Source organism: Orcinus orca, chromosome 10 (genome assembly GCF_937001465.1).
Source record: "Orcinus orca chromosome 10, mOrcOrc1.1, whole genome shotgun sequence".
Classification (NCBI taxonomy): Eukaryota; Metazoa; Chordata; class Mammalia; order Artiodactyla; family Delphinidae; genus Orcinus; species Orcinus orca.
The window spans coordinates 38,372,219-38,393,069 of NC_064568.1; the positions used below are offsets into that span (position 1 = coordinate 38,372,219).

Consider the following 20,851-nt stretch of genomic DNA (forward strand, 5'->3'; position numbering starts at 1 on the left):
GTCTGTAAAGCTTTTGATTTCTCCATCGAATCTGAATGAGATCCTTGCCGGGCAGAGTGCTCTTGGTTGTAGGTTCTTCCCTTTCATCACTTTAAGTATATCATGCCACTCCCTTCTGGCTTGTAGAGTTTCTGCTGAGAAATCAGCTGTTAACCTTATGGGAGTTCCCTTGTATGTTATTGTCGTTTTCTCCTTGCTGCTTTCAATAATTTTTCTTTGTCTTTAATTTTTGTCAATTTGATTACTATGTGTCTCGGCATGTTTCTCCTTGGGTTTATCCTGCCTGGGACTCTCTGAGCTTCCTGGACGTGGGTTGCTATTTCCTTTCCCACGTTAGGGAAGTTTTCGGCTGTAATCTCTTCAAATATTTTCTCTGGCCCTTTCTCTGTCTCTTCTCCTTCTGGGACCCCTATAAGGCGAATGTTGTTGCATTTAATGTTGTCGCAGAGGTCTCTTAGGCTGTCTTCATTTCTTCTCATTCTTTTTTCTTTATTCTGTTCCGCAGCAGTGAATTCCACCATTCTGTCTTCCAGGTCACTTATCTGTTCTTCTGCCTCAGTTATTCTGCTATTGATTCCTTTTAGTGTACTTTTCATTTCAGTTATTGTATTGTTCATCTCTGTTTGTTTTTTGGTCTTTAATTCTTCTAGGTGTTTGTTTTTTAATTCTTCTAGGTCTTTGTTAAACATTTCTTGCATTTTCTCCATCTTTGCCTCCATTCTTTTTCCGAGGTCCTGGATCATCTTCACTATCATTATTCTGAATTCTTTTTCTGGAAGGTTGCCTATCTCCACTTCATTTAGTTGTTTTTCTGGGGTTTTATCTTGTTCCTTCATCTGGTACAAAGTCCTCTGCCTTTTCATTTTGTCTATTTTTCTGTGAATGTGGTTTTCCTTCCACAGGCTACAGAATTGTAGCTCTTCTTGCTTCTGCTGTCTGCCCTCTGGTGGATGAGGCTATCTAAGAGGCTTGTGCAAGCTTCCTGATGGGAGGGACTAGTGGTGGGTAGAGCTGGGTGTTGCTCTGCTGAGTAGAGCTCAGTGAAACTTTAATCTGCTTGTCTGCTGATAGGTGGGGCTGGGTTCCCTCCCTATTGGTTGTTTGGTCTGAGGTGACCCAGCACTGGAGCCTACCTGGCTCTTTGGTGGGGCTAATGTCGGGCTCTGGGAGGGCTTATACCAAGGAGTACTTCCCAGAACTTCTTCTGCCAGTGTCCTTGTCCCCATGATGAGCCACAGCCACCCGCTGCCTCTGCAGGAGACCCTCCAACACTAGCAGGTAGGTCTGGTTCAGTCTCCTATGGGGTCACTGCTCCTTCCCCTGAGTCCCAATGCTCATACTACTTTGTGTGTGCCCTCCAAGAGTGGAGTCTCTGTTTCCCCCAGTCCTGCCGAAGTCCTGCAATCAAATCCCTCTAGCCTTCAAAGTCTGATTCTCTAGGAATTCCTCCTCCTGTTGCCGGACCCCCAGGTCGGGAAGCCGGACGTGGGGCTCAGAACCTTCACTCCAGTGGGCGGACTCCTGTGGTATAAGTGTTCTCCCATTTGTGAGTCACCCACCCCGAAGTTATGGGATTTGATTTTACTGTGATTGCGCCCCTCGTACCATCTCACTGTGGCTTCTCCTTTGTCTTTGGATGTGGGGTATCTTTTTTGGTGAGTTCCAGTGTCTTCCTGTTGATGACTGTTCAGCAGCTAATTGTGATTCTGATGCTCTCACAAGAGGGAGTGAGTGCACGTCCTTCAACTCCGCCATCTTGAACCAATCTGAGTGGATGGTGTTTAAGGCCATGTGCCTGGATGTGAGGCGGAAGGTGGACAGAGGATGGCAGCAGTCAGGACTGAGCCCTGGAACACTCCACTGGGTGGAGGTAGGGACGATGAAGCAGAACCAGCAAAGGAACTGAGCAGGAGCAGCCAGAGAGGTGGGAGGAAGCTGAGAGAGTGTGGGCACTTAGGAGCCAAGGGGAGCAAGCATCAAATGCTGCCGAGGCGGTAAGAGTAGAGAATAAACTGCAGTTTGAAGGTCTCTGAGGACCCCAACAAGGGCATTTTTATGGAGAGAGGGACAAGCTCAACTATAGTGGGTAGAAAAGAGAGTGAGAGGTGAAGAACTGGAGAGGGCATGTGTAGACAACCTTTTAAACATTGACATATAATGTAAATAAAATGAACAGACAACTCTCAAAGGTACAGCACTATAAATGTTAAAATCTGTAGACACCTGTGCAACTGTCACCCAGATCAAGATATAGAATATCACCAGCCACTCCAGGAAGCCACTTTTTGCCCCCTCCAATTGATACCCCCAAAAGTAACCACCATTTTTATTTCTGTCACCAAGGATACCTTTTGTTTGTTTAATGTACACAGGTTTTGAGAGATTTTGTTGATGGTTGGGCTCAGGTTTTATAGGCAGATAATGTTCTTTCTTTTTTTTTCTTTTTTTTGTTTGGCTGTGTTGGGTCTTCATTGCTGCGGTGAGCGGGGGCTACTCTTTGTTGCAGTGCACAGGCTTTGCAGTGGCTTCTCTTGTTGTGGAGCATGGGCTCTAGGCGCACGGGCTTCAGTAGTTGTGGCACGCAGGCTCAGTAGGTGTGGCTCATGGGCTCTAGAGCGCAGGCTCAGTAGTTGTGGTGCACGGGCTTAGTTGTTCCGTGGCATGTGGGATCTTCCCAGACCAGGGATCGAACCTGTGTCTCCTGCATTGTCAGGTGGATTCTTAACTGCTGCACGACCAGGGAAGTCCCTAGGCAGATAACGTTCTAATGGGAGTGGGCAGCTGGAGTTCAGACTCTGTGGGGTAGCAGGTCCTGGGCCCAGTTTTCCTGGGTTCTGTGCTTGCTCTGTCTCCAAGGACTGCATGACCAAGACTTCCTTGAGCCTCAGTTTCCCTATCTGAAGCTTGATCCTTCTCCCCTCACATCTCCTTTGAATTCTAGTAATAAATAGGGGAATTCATTGGGAGCAGTGAAAAAAAATGGAGTTTTCCAGGCCTCTTGATGGCTGTAGAGTCTAGAGCTCAGTCACTAGGGATGGGCAGGGCTAGAATCTTGGAGGCCCAGCTTTGTTTGAGCAACTGACCTGGCAACGGGGTGGGCCTGACAAACACTTCTGGCTTTCTGTAGTCTCCTCTGCTGTCTGTATCTTCAGGCCACTATGGTGCTGCTCAGGCCCCTGGTGCTTCTTCTTGCTCTGGTTGTCTCTGGTGAGGAGCTGGTGGGTGGGGGAACTCCAGTTCTCACCCCCTGACTCCACAGTGGAGTCTTGATCCCTCTCAGATAAGCTACCATGGAGGACAGGGGGTGGGGGGAGCCAGGAAATGGCAAAGATCTGTATCCCTGACCCTCATTCCTTCTCTTGGCTGCTTCCTCGACCAAGTTCTCACTCCCAGTCTGTGAAATGAGCTGACCCATGGTTGGATGTGGGGGACAAGGAAGGACTTTGGCTGCTTGTTTCCAGGATGTGGCCAGGCCCTAAGGCAGAAAGGAGGGACTCTGATTGTGTATATGGTTCCATGAGAATGGGGGCCTCCAGCCTGAATCATCTCTTCCTCACAGACCTCCACTCCCTGCCCTGGTTCATAAATGTCTCTGAGAGCCAGGGACCTGGCACCATCCTTCAGTCTTTCTCCTTCAACTGCTCTTCACACACACCCACCCTGGAGTTGCTCCATGTGCAGCCACCCACCACCTTCTTCAACCCACCTAGCCTAACTAGATGGCAGGGGATCTATGTGGGCAAGGTAGGGTCATGGGCACAACTGGGGACCATGGGGGAACAAGGACAGACCCTAAATTCACAAAGCCAGAGGTGGCATAGGGGGATGGAGATCCTAGGCCCCACAGGGCACTGCCTCCTGCCACAGATGACCTTGAGCAGCTCGGCCCGGCTGGATGCCCTGACAGTGAACCACTATGAACTGCAGCTGCGGTTCACATGTGGCAACCATGTGATGGAGGGGCCACTGTCTGTGGATGTGCAGCGGGACCCTGGCCATATCCAGTGTGCTGGTCGATTTGCCAGCCCAGGTGAGGCCAGGGACAGCAGGCAGGGGGTGTGGGCAGGCATGACCTGAACAGAACCCCCCATGACCTCCCCTCTGGCCAGCTGGGGAAATCATTCAGGTGCCAGAAACTGTCAAACCTGGGGCCCGGCTGTACACTCTGCTGCTCCCAGGCCAGGGAGCCCAGGTGAGCCCTGCACATGGGCAGTGGTGGTGGTGGGGGGTAGGATGGAGGGTCGGGGGGAGATGCGCAGTCCAAGCCCAGCCCCTGCCTGGCCAAGCATAGCCTGCAGAAGGATTCTTTAGTCTACAGCTGAGCCTCAGCAATGATGCATGTTTTTGGAGAGAGCCACTGAGGGCTGCCCACCCCCAATGACTATGGCTGTTCCCATAGGGACATCTCAGGGGCTGAGTTCTTCTTTAAATTCTTCTGAATTCTTCATGAAATTTCTGTATCATGAAATTTCTGTATCAGATTTCCAAAAGAAATCTAGATTAAAAACAAAATAATTAGTTTAAAAGCAGAGAGGATTGAGGATCAGGGCCCGGGGGAGCCCAGGCTAGAGTGGCAGTGGCAGGGTATGGGAGAGTTGAGAGTGGGCAGCTACCTGCTGGGTTGTTGGGGGACTTTGACAGGGATGCTTGGGGCACTGAGGGTTGGGGAAGGGGCCTCCAGCATCTCTGTCCTGTCAGATGAGCATCACCAGTGCCCAGGATCCGCCATACTTCCCTGGACCTTTCTCTATCAATGGGCAGGGTTGGCTGCAGGCGCCATCCCAGGGCCTCAAAGGCCAGGCTCAAAAGGTGAGCATGACTTGGGACCTGGAGATATCCATGAATTGGGCATAAAATGGGCAGAGCCACTACCTCCTGGAAGTTTGTTTGTTCCTGACCTCCTCAATCATGCTGCCTTTTCCAGACATAGCCCATACCTGTACCTGCTGCCCCATGCTGGCTGTACTCCCACCTTGGCCTGGTTCTGTGCTGGGCTCTGGAGTTCTAGAAAGAAGAGGGATCCCTGGCTCCAGGAGCCCATGGTGCCCCTTATAGAAAGGAGAAAGTTCTGAGCAGTCACACAGGAAGTGAAAGCTCTGGGTACAGTGCCTAGTGTAGTCTGGAGGAGGTTAGAGAAGTTCCTTCTTTAAAACTTCCACGTCTTATTGACTGACTCTTAGCAACTCTAAGATGATAATTCACATTGTGAATGATTCATATATTACTCTTTTGGGGGCTGTATGCATCCTAAGAGAAGGACTTATGACCCAGAAGAGTGAGACACAAAGGAATATCTGTCAGCAGAGTGACAGGTCATAGGGAGGAGTGAGTGTCGGGGTTCCTTGCGGAGGTCCTGAGGTGGCGCTGCCTATTTGAAGGGACGACTGGGCACAGATATACAGGTAGACACACACCGTGGTTCCCTTCTTGTTTTGTGTGCACCGCAGGTCTTCCAGCTTCAGATCCTGGTGAACTTTGGACAAGGCCGAAGCTGCTGTGGGATGCTGACAGTGAAAGTTTTGCCTGCTCCCTCCAGCCAGGTCTCCTTCCTGTAAGGTTCCCCTACCCTGGGAACAGTGGGGAAGGCAGGACCTAGCCCCAGGGAATTAGGAGTAGGGTTAAGGTGTGGGGCTGCTTGAGCATCCCCAGCTGGCTCCTGTACCAGGGAAGACCCAGGGGAGGGGTCCGCAGACCCCGCCGGGGTGGCGGGAGAAAGTAGGAGCCAGTGCCCCCATTTTGGTCCAGGCAGCAAGCCCAGAATATCACCATCCCGGAGAACCTGGTCCCCGGAAGTAAGGTGGTTCAGGTCCAGGCCCGGGGCTTCGATGTGCGCTACGAGATCCTCTCTCCAGTGCCCTGCCGGCTCTTCTCCATCGGACGCGGTGAGGGGCACGGAGGGCGGGTAAGGGGATGCCTCTGCGGCTGGTCTAGAAGCGACCCGCACTACCTCATCGCTCTGTTGAGTAAACGAGCCTGGTGCCGAGGCAGAAACTGGGGCGAGGTCGCGTTTGGGGGCCCGAAGTTAGAAGCGAGCCTTGGAGGAGGCGGCCAAGTGGTCAGTCTCTGCGCCCTCCCCCGCCAGCGGATCCGTGGGAGGGTGGGAACTGGACTGAGGTGGGGGCGGGGCCGAACTCTGCGTCCCCCGCCCTCCCAACCCGCCCAGTCGACGGAGTGGTCCGGACAACGTCGCCCCTGGAGCTGGCGCAAGCCCCAGACGCCGCGGTCACTAGGCTGCGGGTGAAGGCCTTTGAGCGTCTCCGGCCGTGGGCCAGCGCCGAGCTTGATTTCAAGGTGGACGTGCAGTCGGTCAACCGCTGGCCCCCGCGCTGCACACCAGCGCTGCTGGCGTGAGTATATGGGAGCCTTACCTTGGCTATTGGGTAGAGCCATGGTTCGCCGCCCAGCCCCAGCTCCCGCCCTGCCGCCCTGCCCTCTGCTCCCAGGACTCAAATCCCCGAGACCACGCCTGTGGGCACCGTGCTGAATACCTTCACTTGCACTGACCCGGACTCTCCTGGCTCCACCCTGGACTACCAGCTACTGTTCCACAGCCCTGCTGGCGCAGCCAGCCTCTGCCTTCAAGACAGAGTCCTGGAGGTGCCCAGTCCCCGATCCCAGACCCATGTGCAGAGTGCTTGAACAGGAAGGGGGGGTGGGCCAATGGTCTGCGGGAGCAGAGACCATGAGGGTGAAGGAGATGGTGGTGGAGCCAACCTGCTTTACAGTCTGGAAAACGGAGGGTCAGGGTAGGCTATCTGTGAGTAACCTGGCCTGAGGCAGCCCAGTGTGGCTCAAGGCTCTCCCAGGCCTTGGCTGGGCATCACCCTCTGGCCCCTCTGACTAGGTGAATGCCACACTGGACTGTGACACTCCTGGCGCCTGCTTTCATCATGCAGCTTCCATCCTGGTGCTTGATGGTGGTCAGCCTCTGATGACCAGTGAGTGACCATGCCCAGGCCTGGACATTCAGGACCGGGTTCTTCTATACCCTTCTTCCTATTCTCAGGATGGGGTCATCTCTCCTCCCTCAGAAACCAATAGGGCAGGGTTGTCTCCACCAAAGACCCCTGGCAGAGGCACATTTCTCCTCGCTGAGACCCCTTGGCAGGGGAGGGCTATTGTCCTTCCTCCTTCCAGAGCCTCTACCTCCTTAAGCCGCCAGGGCAGGGCTGGGCAACCCAGGCCAGCTCCCTGACTGCCAGATGGCTTCCAGCTGAGGTGCCAGTACTGGTGATGGTAACACCTGTCAACGAGTTCGCCCCAGCCTGTGTCCCACGCACATTCCGGGTTCGTGAGGATGCATGGCCCCACGCTCTTCTGGGCTCTGTGGTGGGCAAGGACATGGATTACCCGCACGACAGCATTGAGTACTCCACCCCTGGCGGGTCTGCCACTTTTGCTGTGGACCGTCTCAGCGGTACTCCCACCCCAGGGCTGGGATGGAGGGGTGAAGCCAGAGTGGACTCTGCAAGCTGAGGCAGTGGCCACCCCTTCTAGGGGAGGTTCGCCTCCTGGGGCCTTTGGACTATGAGCTGCAGAAGTTCCACAGGCTCACTGTCCTGCTGACTGACCATAGCCAAGACCAGGACCCCACCTGCCACCGCTCAGGCTCTTGCACAATTACCATTGAGGTGGAGGTAATTGAGCCCCGAAGCCTTGGAAAGAATTGGAAAGAGTTCATATCTCCCTCTGGCCTTCTGCTTTTGCACTCTGTCTCAGGTTCCTCCACTGGTTGGCTGGAGAGGGGTGGGGTCTCACTGTGGAAAGCTTTGGAACCTGTTGCCTGATACCAAGGTTCTGGCTGTGGTGGGAGGAGGCTGAGGGGCTGGCCTGGGGGTTTGGGAGTGGGTGATCTGACTACCTGCCTGCAGGATGTGAACGACCATGCCCCCGAGTGTGAGCCCCCATTTCAGGAGCTCACCGTCCACACTCACCTGGGCCGCAGCATGGAGGTGACCAGGGTGTCATGTCGGGTGCCCCAAGAGCCACAGCGCCTGGCTTTCTCCTACAGCATTGTGGGAGGTGAGGGCCAAGGGGACCACTGGGCTGTGGGGGAGAGGCAGGCCAGCAATGGTCCCCTTCTTCTGCCACTCTGTTTTCAGGGAATAGTTGGAGCCAATTCAGTCTGCAAGGAGCTGTCCTGGTGCTCAACGACCTCATGTTGGGGCCCTCCTGGCCAGAGCAGCCCCATACTTATGAGCTATTGATCCGTGTGGCCGATGCAGGTCCCTTCACCCCCCACCTCAGCACCACAGCCACTGTCATTGTGCATCTAGTTCCCTGGAGGGCCAGCACAGTGGCCACCAGCACCCACAGAGCCACAGTGAGGGGGGTCCTCAGGCCCTTGGTGGGTGGGAAGAAAGGATCTTGGAGGATGCAGGGACCTAGTTTTCCAGGTGGAACGATGGGGGAAGGCATTTTGGAGGGAACTGCTGAGTGCAAAGAGCCTGGCAATACAGAAGAGAAATCTGGGGTGCGGGGTGGCCCAGCCCTTGGAGGGCTTTGAAGGCTGGATGATCAGGGCATTTTGGTAGGGCAGTGGTGAAGCTGTGGCCCCATTTCAGGTGACTTCAATGATGACACCTCTGCTTGTGACAGACACGGAGGCTTTCTGGCAGCCGGAGCCCTGGTTTGTGGTGGTGCTGACAGTGACCAGTGCCCTTCTCCTCTTGGCTCTGGGCTGGCTCCTCAGCAGGCTCCTGTGGGGGTAGGGTTGCTATCCCTGTACTGACTGCCTCCCCCCAGCCCACTGGGGGGCTGGATCGCAGATGGATCGCATCTGTGATAGCTGGTTTTACCCAAGATTGCCCAAGTTGATGAGCAGACAAACTGATATTCGGGACTGCTCTCCTTCCAGTGGTCATCAGGTTAGAGGCAGAGATACACTGGGAGAAAGTTGTCTCCATCGCTGGCAGAACCCAGTCCTGGAATGAGATGAGGCCCAGGGCTTTAGAATCTGAGTCTGTCATGCATTGGGCATTTATGCCTATTTCTGACCCCTGCCCTGCATTTGAAACCTGACCTTCCCCTTAGACTCTGAGTTTCTTGTGAGCACAGGACTGAACCCAGGGGTAGGTGGGAGTAACAATGTGGGCACTGCATACAGACATAGGCTATCCCCAATAAAAGGGGCAGATGAATGGTGCTGGTTTCTGGAGCCAGCAGGTCTGCTGCTCTCACTGCTTGGTCCCTCCTCCTGGCATTTTAGGTTGGCCCAGGTGCTACAGGTACCAAGCAAACCAACCCAGGCTCTACTGCTGAACAGGTAAGCCTCCTTTGCATACCTCTATGCCTGGAAGTACATCTCTTAAACTCAGGCTGGGGCCCAGAGCCCTATCCTGTACTCCAGCTCCTACTCTGTCCCAGTATCCAGGGAACTGAGGGGTCCGTTGAGGGGTTCATGGAGGCACTGAGGATGGAGACACCCCAGGCACCCAGCAGTGTCATGAGCCTGGTATGTCAACCTACCATCCTGTGCAGTGGGCACTGAGGCTGCTGCAGAGTGCTCCCCTGCCAAGCCTGCCCCTTTTCCCATGGATGGCTCTTCCTGTGGGAGGGCCCATACCAGCACCATCAGCATGGAGGAGGCAGGTGGGCTCCTGACCCTTCTGGGGGCAGGCCTCCACCTGCTCCCCATGGGCAGGGTTCAACTCATTGCACCCTCTCATTCTTCACCTCAGCAGCATTTTGATGGCAGAGCACAGGACCCCCGTGAGTCCCCCTCTTTCCAAACCATTCTCTACTTGGGTCCACTTTCTTTCCATACCCCATTTCAGTATCTCTGCCTCCCACCAGGCATCCTATCTACTGTTTCCCTGAATGGGGTCTCTTCTCACCCCCACTCACCCCTCAGCCAGTGTTTGCCAAACACCTGGCGAACGTGATCTGGTTCCTGCCCATGGGGGAAAGGGGGAAAGGTGGTGAGGGAAGAGGCCCCCAAATGCTCCACTGTCACCGTGAATTATAGCAGAGTAATCTGGCACTGGGCTTAGGGGAGCTGGTGTCCAGTTTTGGGGAATCATGGATGCTCCTGTGCATTTGAGCCAGACCTCAAAGGATGTGCTGAGAAAGGAGGGAGGGGACAAGCTGGATCAAGCAGAAGGGAGGGGGTCACACCAAGGGTCCTGGAATACCTTTCCCTGTCCTTAGGGGATGGAGGTAGTTCTGCTGAAGCCAGCAGTACCCTCCCTCTCCCCTGACCATCTGAGCTTAGGTACAGGCAGAGATTACCTGTTCAACACGCACACAGGAGCCCGGCGCTGGCTCTGAGGCCAAGAAGCTGCATCATATTTGTGGAATTTCTTCTTCACATGATTATGTGTTTTCAAGTTGATTCAATAATAAACAAAATTACAAAGAGAAGAGTCCTAGCCTTGTAACTTACATGTGGGAGAAGCTCTGAGATCTGTGCTTCCTTGTTCTCACTTGGAGAATGCCCTGTCTTGTGGAAACATTGTAGGGAGTAGTGAGGTTATTTTTCTTTTAAGAAGGCATTGTACAATGCTCTGAAATGTAAGAAGCTGTTATCCTTGCCAGTGACTGAGGGGGACTGAGGGGGCCTCCAGTTGGCCTGTCCCCTCAGAGGACACCTGCTCTGGCAGATGGGAAGGGCCCAAGAGCTTCCTTTTCCCACTGAAAGGAGAGCATTGTTCGTTTGAGAGCCCCACCAACTTCCAGGGCAGTTTGCCAACTGTATGTGGAGGTTTTCTTGAAAAGGATCTGGAGCTTTTGCATTGAGGTGAGGGTTGGTGCAGACTTGAGCACCCTGTGGCATGGGTGGCCATGGAGGGATTGAGAGTAGCCCCCTTTTGAGCAGGTGTTCCCATTTCCTCCTTATCTGTTTCTTCTAGTTCCAGGGCCCTCTGTCCTCCCTGTGCTGAGCTGAGCTGCTGCACATGGCCGGGTGGCCTACAGTAGCCTGCAGGAGGGGGGGTTCTGTTGGGTGCAGTGCTAGCTCACTCCCAATACCCAGCCTGGCATCAGGTCTCAGGTTACTGACAGCTCTCCCAGAGGACCTGCTGTCTTGGTGGAGGCTACCTTTACTGTGGTGTCCCCAAGTTCTCTCAATCTTCTCCCCTCTGTCAGGTCTGTGGACTTGAACCATCTTAGGGTACCAGAGATCCTCCCTTACTGAGCCAGTTATGGTACCCCAGGTGGAGGGAGAAGCTGAGTGCCTTCTGTGGGAAAAATATGCTTCACGGTGCTTCCAATAAAGTGAGGGTGTTAGAGCTGGCCTCAGGGCCAGCAACTTGACAGCAGGCCCTTACTGGAAGGGGTTGCAGGTGGATTTTTTCTGAGCACTTTACCCTGCTCTAAGGGCTTATTAAATCCTCATCTCTGAGGAGCTTAATTTTTATCCTCATTCCGCAGGTGGGGCAACCAAGCCTCAATAGTAACAAAACTAGCTAGTCCAGGTACTTGATGTGGGTCAGGCTGTGCGACTGCATCAGATGCCAAGCCCAGGGCTAGGTTCTCTGCATGGGGGGTAACGGTCTTCCCAAAACTCATAGTTGGCCTCGGGGGCAGATCATGACAATCCAGGGCAAAAGATGTTATAAGAAGTCAAGACGAGATGCTCTAGGGTAGGAAGAAAGAGTGCCCGCTGTGTGCCAGGGCTTGTGCTGGGGACTGAATTGGGGACTGAACTCCAGGCAGGACAAACGTGGGCAACAGGCCAGGGACTGCTGGGGCAGCACAAAAGGCTGATGAAGGGCAAACCTAGGGAAGCCGCTGGGAAGAGGGCATTATACACTGGAGCCGGTAAGAGGAGGCACGAAACCTGGTGCTTACATTTCCAGAGGTGGTGTAACCTTGGCCCGGCCTCCCCCTCTGAGCCTCAGCTTCCTCACTAGGGAGGGACAAGTCCTGCCTTCTAGGGTGAGTGATTTAAAAAAAAAGGGATGTAGCACACAGCAAACATTCCCTAAGCATGCGTGGAAGAAGACGCTGCCGGCTGCGCACGGGGGCGGCATACTAAGAGATGCCAAGGGTGCTACAGACTCGGGAGTACCCCGTGAAAGCTCTGCCGCCAGCAACTCCGGGAACGGCGCGCATGCGCCAACCCGTGCCGTCACAGTCACGTGCTGAGGCGTTCGGCACGGGCCGCGAGAGGCAGGGTCTGACTGACAAGCTGGCCGACCTGTCAGCGGGAGGCACTCTCCTGGGCGTCGGGCAAAGAGGTTGTTGATTGGGGATATTCTGAGCCGGGGGCGGGTTCTTTGCCGTCCAGGTTACTATGACGCCCGGCCCCCGCCCCCTCGGCTGGCCGCCATCTTGTTGTTGATCCGTACCTAGTGGGCAGCGCCGGGAGGTGGTCTGAGCGGCCGGTGTGGGGCCGCTGTTGCGGGGCTTAGCCACCTGCGTTGCCTGCCAGGGGGCGGGTCGAAACCTGGAGGCCCGGGGGGCCCAGCTCCCGTGGGGAGCCGTGGGCGCCCGCTGCCCGGGCCGGCCGGTGAGTGACAGGAGCCGGGCCGAAAGACCGGCCTGACGCCGCGGGGCGGGCGGCGGCGGGCGCGGGGTTGGAGCTGGCGCGCGCAGGGAAGGGGTATCGGCTGAGCATCGCTCGATCGTCCTGACGGGCCGCCCGTGGAGCCTCCTAGATGCTGGTGCCGAGGTCGGAGGACGGCCTCGGGGTGGAGGTCCGAGAGCCCCGCTCCCGAGGTGTAGCGGGAAACTAGTTTCTGTGACTACAGCCCTGGGCTCCGCTGACCCGCAGCGCTGAAACGTGTCCAGTGCCAGCTTGATGCTCTCCGGGGTCTTGTGTTGTTCCCAGGTGAGAAACACACGTACCATTTTCTTAGATGTCGCTCCTGCGACTGACTTTCAGACCGCTTGAGACTAAGACTAGACGAAACAGTCGAAAGCCCCCGCGAACCAGGCAGGCCAGTGTGACGGCCCTGTGATTCTGACAGGGCGAAGGCCCTCTGCCCGGTGCCTGCCTTCTGTGCTTCTCGGAGCTTACCGTTTGCTTCTTCCTGAAGGGCCTGGTTAAATGTTCATGATGCCCGAATTTTATTTTGGGACAGAATTTCTTTGGTTCTGGACCACCACTCTTTGGAGTTGTGGTAAGGCTCTTTTGCCTCTGGGAGAAAGTGAATATTATGGTGGTGAGTTGATTGATTTTATCTCCTAAAGAGATAATCTGGCAAGTGTAATCAGGAGACAGAGGAAATGTGGGAGTGTGCTAGAATCAGAAAAAGAAATGAAACTTCTTTTTGTTTCGTGAATGCCAAATTAACTTTTAATAGAGTAAATGTATCTTGCGCAATGAAAACAGACCGCCAGCCCCCACTTCTTGTGAGGGTAGGAGGGTTAGAGACGCTGGGCAAGGTGTGCAGGTCTAGGAAGAGTTCTGAGTGTTCCAAAACACATTTCTCTTTCCCTGTGGTCCTTTGGCTTCTCAGCATAGGCTCCTGTATATGGTCTTACAGCAAGCCTGCCTGAGACGACTAAGAAGTCAAGCAACAATACTTTGTGGGTTTGTGTCAGGATCTTGTCGCCTCAGAATGTGTTATTTTGAAGGAAACTAGCTGTTTGGTCAGGAGATCTTTTTGGAGAAGATGCTGAAACCAGAGGCAGCTGGTGGCCTCTTGCTGTTTCCCTTACTTGTGAGAAGAGAGAGAAGTTGAGTGAGTAGTTTTTAGATATTTTATTACCCTCCCTTGGGCCATTTTTTGAATGTTGAATGAGTTTTGATTTTGGGGAGACTAGTTCCTTGGGCAGTTCTTTACAAGAAAGGAGGGAGATATGAAAATATTAGGAACTTCTCAAAATGGCCTCAATCTAACTTCCCCCCAACCCCCCCCCCCCCATTAACACTTCCTTTAGAAAGTTAAGGCTGCCACAGGGTTAAATTCTCGCTGTTTTCTTTCCTTTTTTTTTAAAGATTTTTTTTGATGTTGACCATTTTTAAAGTCTTTATTGAATTTGTTATAATATTGCTTCTGTTTTCTGTTTTGGTTTTTTGGCTGTGAGGCATGTGGGATCTTAGCTCCCCAACCTGGGATGGAACCCACACCCCCTGCATTGGGAGGCGAAGTCTTAACTACTGGAGCGCCAGGGAAGTCCCCAGATTCTCGCTGTTTTCTATTAAAACAACCCTAAGTTAGGCTCTTAACATATTTTGGGTATCTGACCTCTTAGAGATATAGAAAGAGACAGATCCACTCAGTCAACTTCACTACACTAACTTTTGCATGCAATTTTAGGGAGGTCAGGGGGTCCATTAAAGTCCATTCGTAGTCTAACCCTGTGTTAGAATTGCTGCCCCAAGGAAATTATAGAATATCCAAGAACTTTATTGCCTTTGTTTAATGCTTTTACTGCCTCATGAATACTTATGAGTATTGGATGATGCTTGCTTGATTCAGTGTATGTTATTAATAGCAGTACTTCTGTGCTGGGCATTTTTAAGTGCAGATGAGTAGGGATGTTAGAATAGTGGCCCTTCCATCTACTTTAACTTTGTATTTACATAATTCACCTGTAAATGTCAACACTTTTAACTATCATGAGCAACAGACATAATTCACAACTATGGAGATCCTACACCAAAGTCAAACTGCTGCAGACTTATGGGATGAGATCTGATGTCCTAATGTGGCATTTAAGGTGCTGCTGCCCAGCTGGCCGCAACCCACCTCTTCAGGGTTTGTCCTAACCCCACTAACCAGATGGTTTGGTAAACATTCCATACATGATATTTACTTAGACAGATCCTTTTACCAGCTAATCCATTGGCTTTTGCCCCTCTTTGCCTTCAGTGTCACTTCTCTTTTCTCCAGAGTCCAGCTCACATCCCTCCTACCTCCTTTATGAAACACTCCCGAAACATTCCAGTTCTTGGGAATACTCCACTCCCTCTGAACTGCAGTAGTATCATTGCCCTTATTAAAAAACCAAACAAGCAAACAAAAAAACACAGTATATACTCTTTTGAGAATAATTGTTTTCTCTGATTAGACCTAACCCCTTTCCTATAGAGATTGTGTTTTTGTGTCTTGTACCTGCATGTAGTAGATAAGGACTAAACGTTTACAAAAATGTGCTAAATTTGTCTGAGTTAGAACACCCTCTAATTAAATAGGGAAATGGAGGGAATGGGCAAGTAGAAATGAGAATTTGGCCATGGATCTCCACCTCCTACGCTGCCTGGAGTGCTTGCACTCTAGCACCTTATGGAGGCCCATTCCTCATTCTGCAGGAGGCAGTAGAACTTGCTCAAAGTGCATGACTGAAGCCTGAGAACAGAAAGCAATTCTGCATCTCAGAAGGGGCTATGCGACTCAACCCGCTTCCTGGCTAAGATGCCACTTTTTTTTTTTTTTGTGGTACGCGGGCCTCTCACTGTTGTGGCCCCACCCGTTGCGGAGCACAGGCTCCGGAGGCGCAGGCTCAGCGGCTGTGGCTCACGGGCCCAGCCGCTCCGCGGCATGTGGGATCCTCCCGGACTGGGGCACGAACCTGTGTCCCCTGCATCAGCAGGCGGACTCTCAACCACTGTGCCACCAGGGAAGCCCGGCTCTCAATCTTTAACTTAAAAGGTTAATGCTAGTTTAGCTTCTTAATCAGATTATAGTATGGATGCAGATCATTTTTCAAAGTTCTCTAGAGGTACTAGTTTGAGAACGATTGGTATAAAACTATGATTCGAGCCACAGATTTCTGAACATTGCCCATAGAATAAGCCTGGTCGTGTTGATATCAAGGTTGTTTGGTTTAGGCGTCCAGGGATTGCATCTGTTTTTAGGCCCAGGGAGGGCACAGCTCATGAGTGTGATACGTCTTCGGAGGAGACTAGCATTCGGGTTGTTATTTCTATGGGTAAGACTATTCGGTTGTCCACTTCTAGTAGTCGTAGCTCTCCTGGTTTTAGGTCTGATGTTGGGATTATGTAAGAGTCGAAATTTAGGTCTTCATAGTCGGTGTATTCGTAGCTTCAGTATCATTGGTGGCCTCTTGTTTTTACAGTGAGAGAAGGGTTATTAATTTCATCTATTATGTAGAGGATTCGTAGGGAGGGTAAGGCAATTAGAATTAAAATGATGGCTGGAAGGATAGTTCAAAGAGTCTCTACCTCTTTGGCGTCTATTGTACTGGTATGTGTTAGTTTGGTTGTAAGTATTAGGGTGATGATATAGAGGACTAGGGAGCTAATTAGGAAAACAATTATTAATGTATGATCGTGGAAGTGTAGGAGTTCTTCTATAATGGGTGATGTTGCATCTTGGAAGCCTAGTTGAAAGGGATATGCCATGGAGATATACAGGATTTTCACTTGTGACTTAACTTTGACAAAGTTATGTAAGGTTTTACTAATATCTCATTTATGAAGAAAGACATAGTGGTTATGGTGTTGGCTTGAAACCGATTAGAGAGGGTTCGATTCCTTCCTTTCTTGATCATTTTGGGTTGACGTATGCTGGTTCTTCAAATGTGTGATATGGCGGCGGACACCCATTTAGTCACTCAAGGTTTGTGGAGGTGAGGTCTACTGTTAATACTTCTCGTTTGGATGTAAACGCTTCTCAGATAATGAAAATTATTAGTATAACTGCTGTTAGTGAGATGAAAGAGCCTATGGATGAGATAGTGTTTCATGTTGTGTAGGCGTCTGGGTAGTCGGAATATCGTCGAGGTATGCCGGATAAGCCTAAGAAATGTTATGGGAAGAATGTTAGGTTTACACCTACGAATATAATTATAAAGTGGATTTTTGCTCATGTTGAGTTAAGTGTGTATCCCGATAATAGTGGGAATCAGTGGGCAAATCCTCCTATGATGGCGAAGACAGCTCCTATTGAAAGTACGTAGTGAAAGTGGGCGACTACGTAGTATATCATGAAGAACAGTGTCTAGTGATGAATTAGCTAGAACGATGCCAGTTAGGCCACCTACTGTGAAGAGGAAAATAAAACCTAAGGCTCATATTAGAGCGGGGGATCATTTAATATTCCCTCTGTGAAGTGTTGCTAATCAACTAAAGACTTTTACTCTTGTGGGGATAGCAATGATTATAGTGGCTGATGTAAAATATGCCCGTGTGTCAACATCTATACCAACTGTGAATATATGATGAGCCCATACGATAAAGCCTAAGAACCCGATAGAAATTATGGCTCAGACTATTCCCATATACCCGAAAAGTTCTTTTTTTCCCGAGTAGTAGGTTACAATGTGTGAAATTATTCCGAAGCCAGGAAGGATTAGAATATATACTTTGGGGTGACCAAAGAATCAAAATTGATGTTGATACAGGATTGGGTCTCCCCCTCCTGCAGGATCAAAGAAGATTGTGTTTAGGTTCTGGTCAGTTAATAGTATGGTAATTCCAGCTGCTAAGACGGGTAGTGACAATAGGAGTAATACTGCTGTGACTAGGACTGATCATACGAAGATCAGTATATTATGAGCATCTGGGTTGGTAAACGATGCATTTACATCAAGGGCTAGCTGGCAGTAAATTAGGGAAGCAGGGTGTAAGGACAGTGGTGAGTGGTGGGGACTTCGGTGATCTAGCAACCACAGGCGCTATTGGAAAAGGGGCACTGTTTCTTAGTTTTAGCCAGTTGTTGTGTTACCAGATCTTGTGATTTTGGGGGTTTTTTTTTTTAAAGGAAAACCAGAAATCTGGATTTTCATGTGAAATTTCCTGATTTTAAAGTTTGGTGATGAATTAAAATTTGAGCCACTCCAGTGATCAGAGAAAACCCTTTGCAGACCAGAAATGGTGAAAAATTTGAATTGCCTGGTATACATTCCCAGCTGAGGTTGAATCAGGTGACACGCTGCCATCTTGTTTCAGCTGTAATACATATTTCCCTTGATTTCCAATGAAAGTAGAGTGCTTTCAGATGGAAGTAGAGTGCTCCTATGAAACCTTTCATGAGCCAAACGGCTTAAAGTGAAGAAGCAATTACCTTAGGACACATCTTCTAGTTGTGGCATGCGAACTCTTAGTTGCAGCATGCATGTGGGATCTAGTGCTCTGACCAGGGATCGAACCCGGGCCCCCTGCATTTGGAGCGCAGAGTCTTAACCACTACACCACCAGGGAAGTCCCCAGTTTACTGTATTTTTTATAGTTTGTTGGGAGAGAGAACTAATATGTAGTATTCCTCTTGCTTGATTGGAATCTTTATTCCCTGGTCTTCATGTTTTTCTTTTGAATAACTAAGTGGATAAGAGAAGGAATTTCTTTTTTAATAGACCTATGAGACAAGTAGTAGTACATTCACTTTACATTTGACGAAATGAAGTGAGAATAATGTTTAGGCCACACAGCCAGGGAGTATCAGTGCTCAGACAGTGCCCATGCCTTGTCATGATAAATAGGCTCTGCTTCATTGTTTGTTTAAGTACATATTTTTTTTTTGCCCCTCAAATGATTAGATTTCCCTGTTAAATTTTTGTCTTCTTTTAAAGTAACTTTTATTGAAGCATAAAATATATATAAAGTACACAAAATTACATGATTTTTTACACCTGTATATACCTAACAACCACCCAGATAAAAAATTAGAACATTTGAATAATTTGGCTCTTGGGGGACTTCCCTTGCGGTCCAGTGGTTAAGACTGTGTGCTTTTACTGCAGGGGGCATGAGTTCAGTCGCTGGTTGGGGACCTAAGATCCCTCATGCCGCACAGCATGGCCCAAAAAAACAAAATAAAAGAGCAAAAACAAAACAAAAAAATTGGCTTTAAAAAAAATAGATTTTGGGACTTCCCTGGTGGCACAGTGGTTAAGAATCCGCCTGCCAGTGCAAGGGACATGGGTTCGATTCCTGGTCTGGAAAGATCCCACATGCCGCGGAGCAACTAAGCCCATGTGCCACAACTACTGAGCCTGCACTCCAGAGCCCGTGAGCCACAACTACTGAGCCCGTGCGCCTAGAGCCTGTGCTCTGCAACAAGACAAGCCACCTCAATGAGAAGCCTGCGTACCGCAACCAAGAGTAGCCCCTGCTCGCCTCAAAAGAAAGCCTGTGCACAGCAATGAAGACCCAATGCAGCCAAAACTTAAATAAATAAATAAAAATTGTTTAAAAAGATAAAAAATAGATTTTGTTTTTTAGAGCAGTTTTAGGTTCATAGCATAATTTGAGTGGAGAGTTCCCATATACTCCTAGGCCCCACTCATACATATCAACATTCCACACCAGAGTGGTACATTTGCTACAGTTGATGAACGTACATTGACACATCATTATCACTCAAAGTCTGTAGTTTATGTACCTTTTATGGGTTTTTACAAATGTATAACGACATATATCTACCATTATAGTATCATACAGAATAGTTCCACTGTCCTAAAAAAAATCTCTGTTCTTCTGTTCATCCCTTCCTCTCCCTCAGCCTCTGGCAATCACTAATCTTTTTTTTTTTTTAAATATTTTATTTATTTATTTGGCTGTGCTGGGTCTTAGTTGCTGCACGCGGGATCTTCGTTGCGGCATGTGAACTCTTAGTTGCGGCACGTGGGATCTAGTTCCCTGATCAGGGATGGAACCTGGGCCCCTGCATTTTGAGCACAGAGACTTAGCCACTGGACTACCAGGGAAGTCCCACTGATCTTTTTACTGTTCCTTTTCTAAAATGTCATGTAGTCAGAGTCATACAGTATGTAGCCTTTTTAGATTGGCTTCTTTTACTTAGTAATGTACATTTAAGATTTCTCCATGTCCTTACAGAGCTTTGATAGCTCATTTCTTGTTAGTGCTGAATAATCCATTGTGTGGGTGTACCACCATTTATTTATCCGTTCATCAGTTGAAGGCCATCTTGGTTACTTCTAAGTTTTGACAGTTATGAATAAAGCTACTATATAATTTGTTTTTTATACAAAATAGATCTTGATGTTTGTTTTTCTAGAGTGAAATGCTTGTTCCGTCCTCCTCCCCTTGGCCGTGCTGCGTGGCTTGTGGGATCTTAGTTCCCCAACCAGAGATCGAACCCGGACCCTCGGCAGTGAAAGTATGGAGTCCTAACCACTGGACGGCCAGGGAATTCCCTCACTTGCTCTTTTTAAAGAAGAGTAACATGCATTTCATATTTGTTGTGAGCTTAGACGAATGTTTAGATTCATAACCTATTATAAAGTGGGCCAAATAAAGCTTTCCTTTTCCTACTTTAGCTTTCATCTGATTACCTTCTGTGTGCTTTAGTGTCCTCATCTTTTATTTTTTTAAATGATATATCAGTTTTTAAAAAATATTTATTTTATTTATTTTCCTTATTATTTTTTTTGGCTGCATCGGTTCTTCGCTGCGGCACACGGGATCTTTGTTGAGGCATGCGGGATCTTTTCGTTACGGTGTGCATCTGCTCGGGTTTCTCTCGAGTTGAGGCATACGGGCTTCTCTCTAGTGGTGTGCAGGTTTTCCCTCTCGTTGAGGTGCGCAATCTCAATAGTTGTGGCATGCGGGCTTAGTTGCCTGACCAGGGGTCGAACGTGCGTCCCCCGCATTGGAAGGTGGACTCTTTACCACTGGACCACCAAGGAAGTCCCTAGTTTCCTCATCTTTTAAATGTGGACAACTTTTCCTTTCCTCCTCAACAGCTGTGCACCCTGGCCTGATACCTGGGAAATTGGGCTTTAGGTAGGTAAGCATTTTACTTGGGAAACTATAATCTGTGCTGTGAGCAAACCTTATTGCTATATGTGGTCCTTATTGAAATACTGGCCCTGTGGGAGGGCGAAGGATCTTGGAGCTGTTTGTAAAACTTATTGAGGGTAAAAATCCTTATCTGAAGGTGATGAAAGCAAATCAAAACCAACTTTCCTTTAAGAATTTTATCTTTTCAAGTATAAGACTGTAGTTAGGGTCATACCCCCTGAACAAAGCAGGTCG

At 50.0% G+C, this 20,851-nt stretch overlaps 2 protein-coding genes and 1 pseudogene across 7 annotated transcripts in view; 2 read left to right on the forward strand and 1 right to left on the reverse strand.

The window, feature by feature from the left end:
- Positions 1-714: 714 nt before the first annotated feature.
- On the forward strand, positions 715-10,362 carry CDHR4 (cadherin related family member 4). Its single transcript, XM_033413100.2, has 18 exons — positions 715-3,744; positions 3,868-4,030; positions 4,110-4,192; positions 4,699-4,809; positions 5,448-5,551; positions 5,746-5,882; positions 6,164-6,347; positions 6,444-6,597; positions 6,845-6,938; positions 7,214-7,417; positions 7,498-7,637; positions 7,872-8,022; positions 8,103-8,323; positions 8,565-8,707; positions 9,209-9,265; positions 9,367-9,454; positions 9,684-9,711; positions 10,214-10,362. Exons 1-18 carry the CDS (start codon positions 3,463-3,465, stop codon positions 10,267-10,269), a joined length of 2,400 nt encoding a protein of 799 aa, XP_033268991.1. The 5' UTR covers positions 715-3,462; the 3' UTR covers positions 10,270-10,362.
- A 1,875-nt stretch (positions 10,363-12,237) lies between these two features.
- IP6K1 (inositol hexakisphosphate kinase 1) overlaps positions 12,238-20,851 on the forward strand; it is a 73,657-nt gene continuing 65,043 nt past the window's right edge. For 2 of the 6 annotated variants that reach the window (XM_033413107.2, XM_033413105.2), the window contains exon 1: positions 12,250-12,772. The gene's annotated coding sequence lies outside the window, so the exon portion shown is untranslated. Of the gene's footprint in view, positions 12,773-20,581; positions 20,600-20,851 lie in introns of those variants that run through there. The other 4 variants (XM_033413109.2, XM_033413114.2, XM_012538260.3 and 1 more) reach the window with 3 other exon arrangements.
- Positions 15,590-16,271, reverse strand: LOC117198152 (cytochrome c oxidase subunit 2-like; annotated as a pseudogene).

What these genes read in the sequence shown, in the direction of transcription:
- CDHR4 (XM_033413100.2), top strand. Translation starts at nt 3,463, where the DNA reads ATGTGGCCAGGCCCTAAGGCAGAAAGGAGGGACTCTGATTGTGTATAT. An exon ending in TGGTCGATTTGCCAGCCCAG is followed by an intron (nt 4,031 to 4,109) that starts GTGAGGCCAGGG and finishes CCCTCTGGCCAG; the next exon opens with CTGGGGAAATCATTCAGGTG. An exon ending in TCAAAGGCCAGGCTCAAAAG is followed by an intron (nt 4,810 to 5,447) that starts GTGAGCATGACT and finishes TGTGCACCGCAG; the next exon opens with GTCTTCCAGCTTCAGATCCT.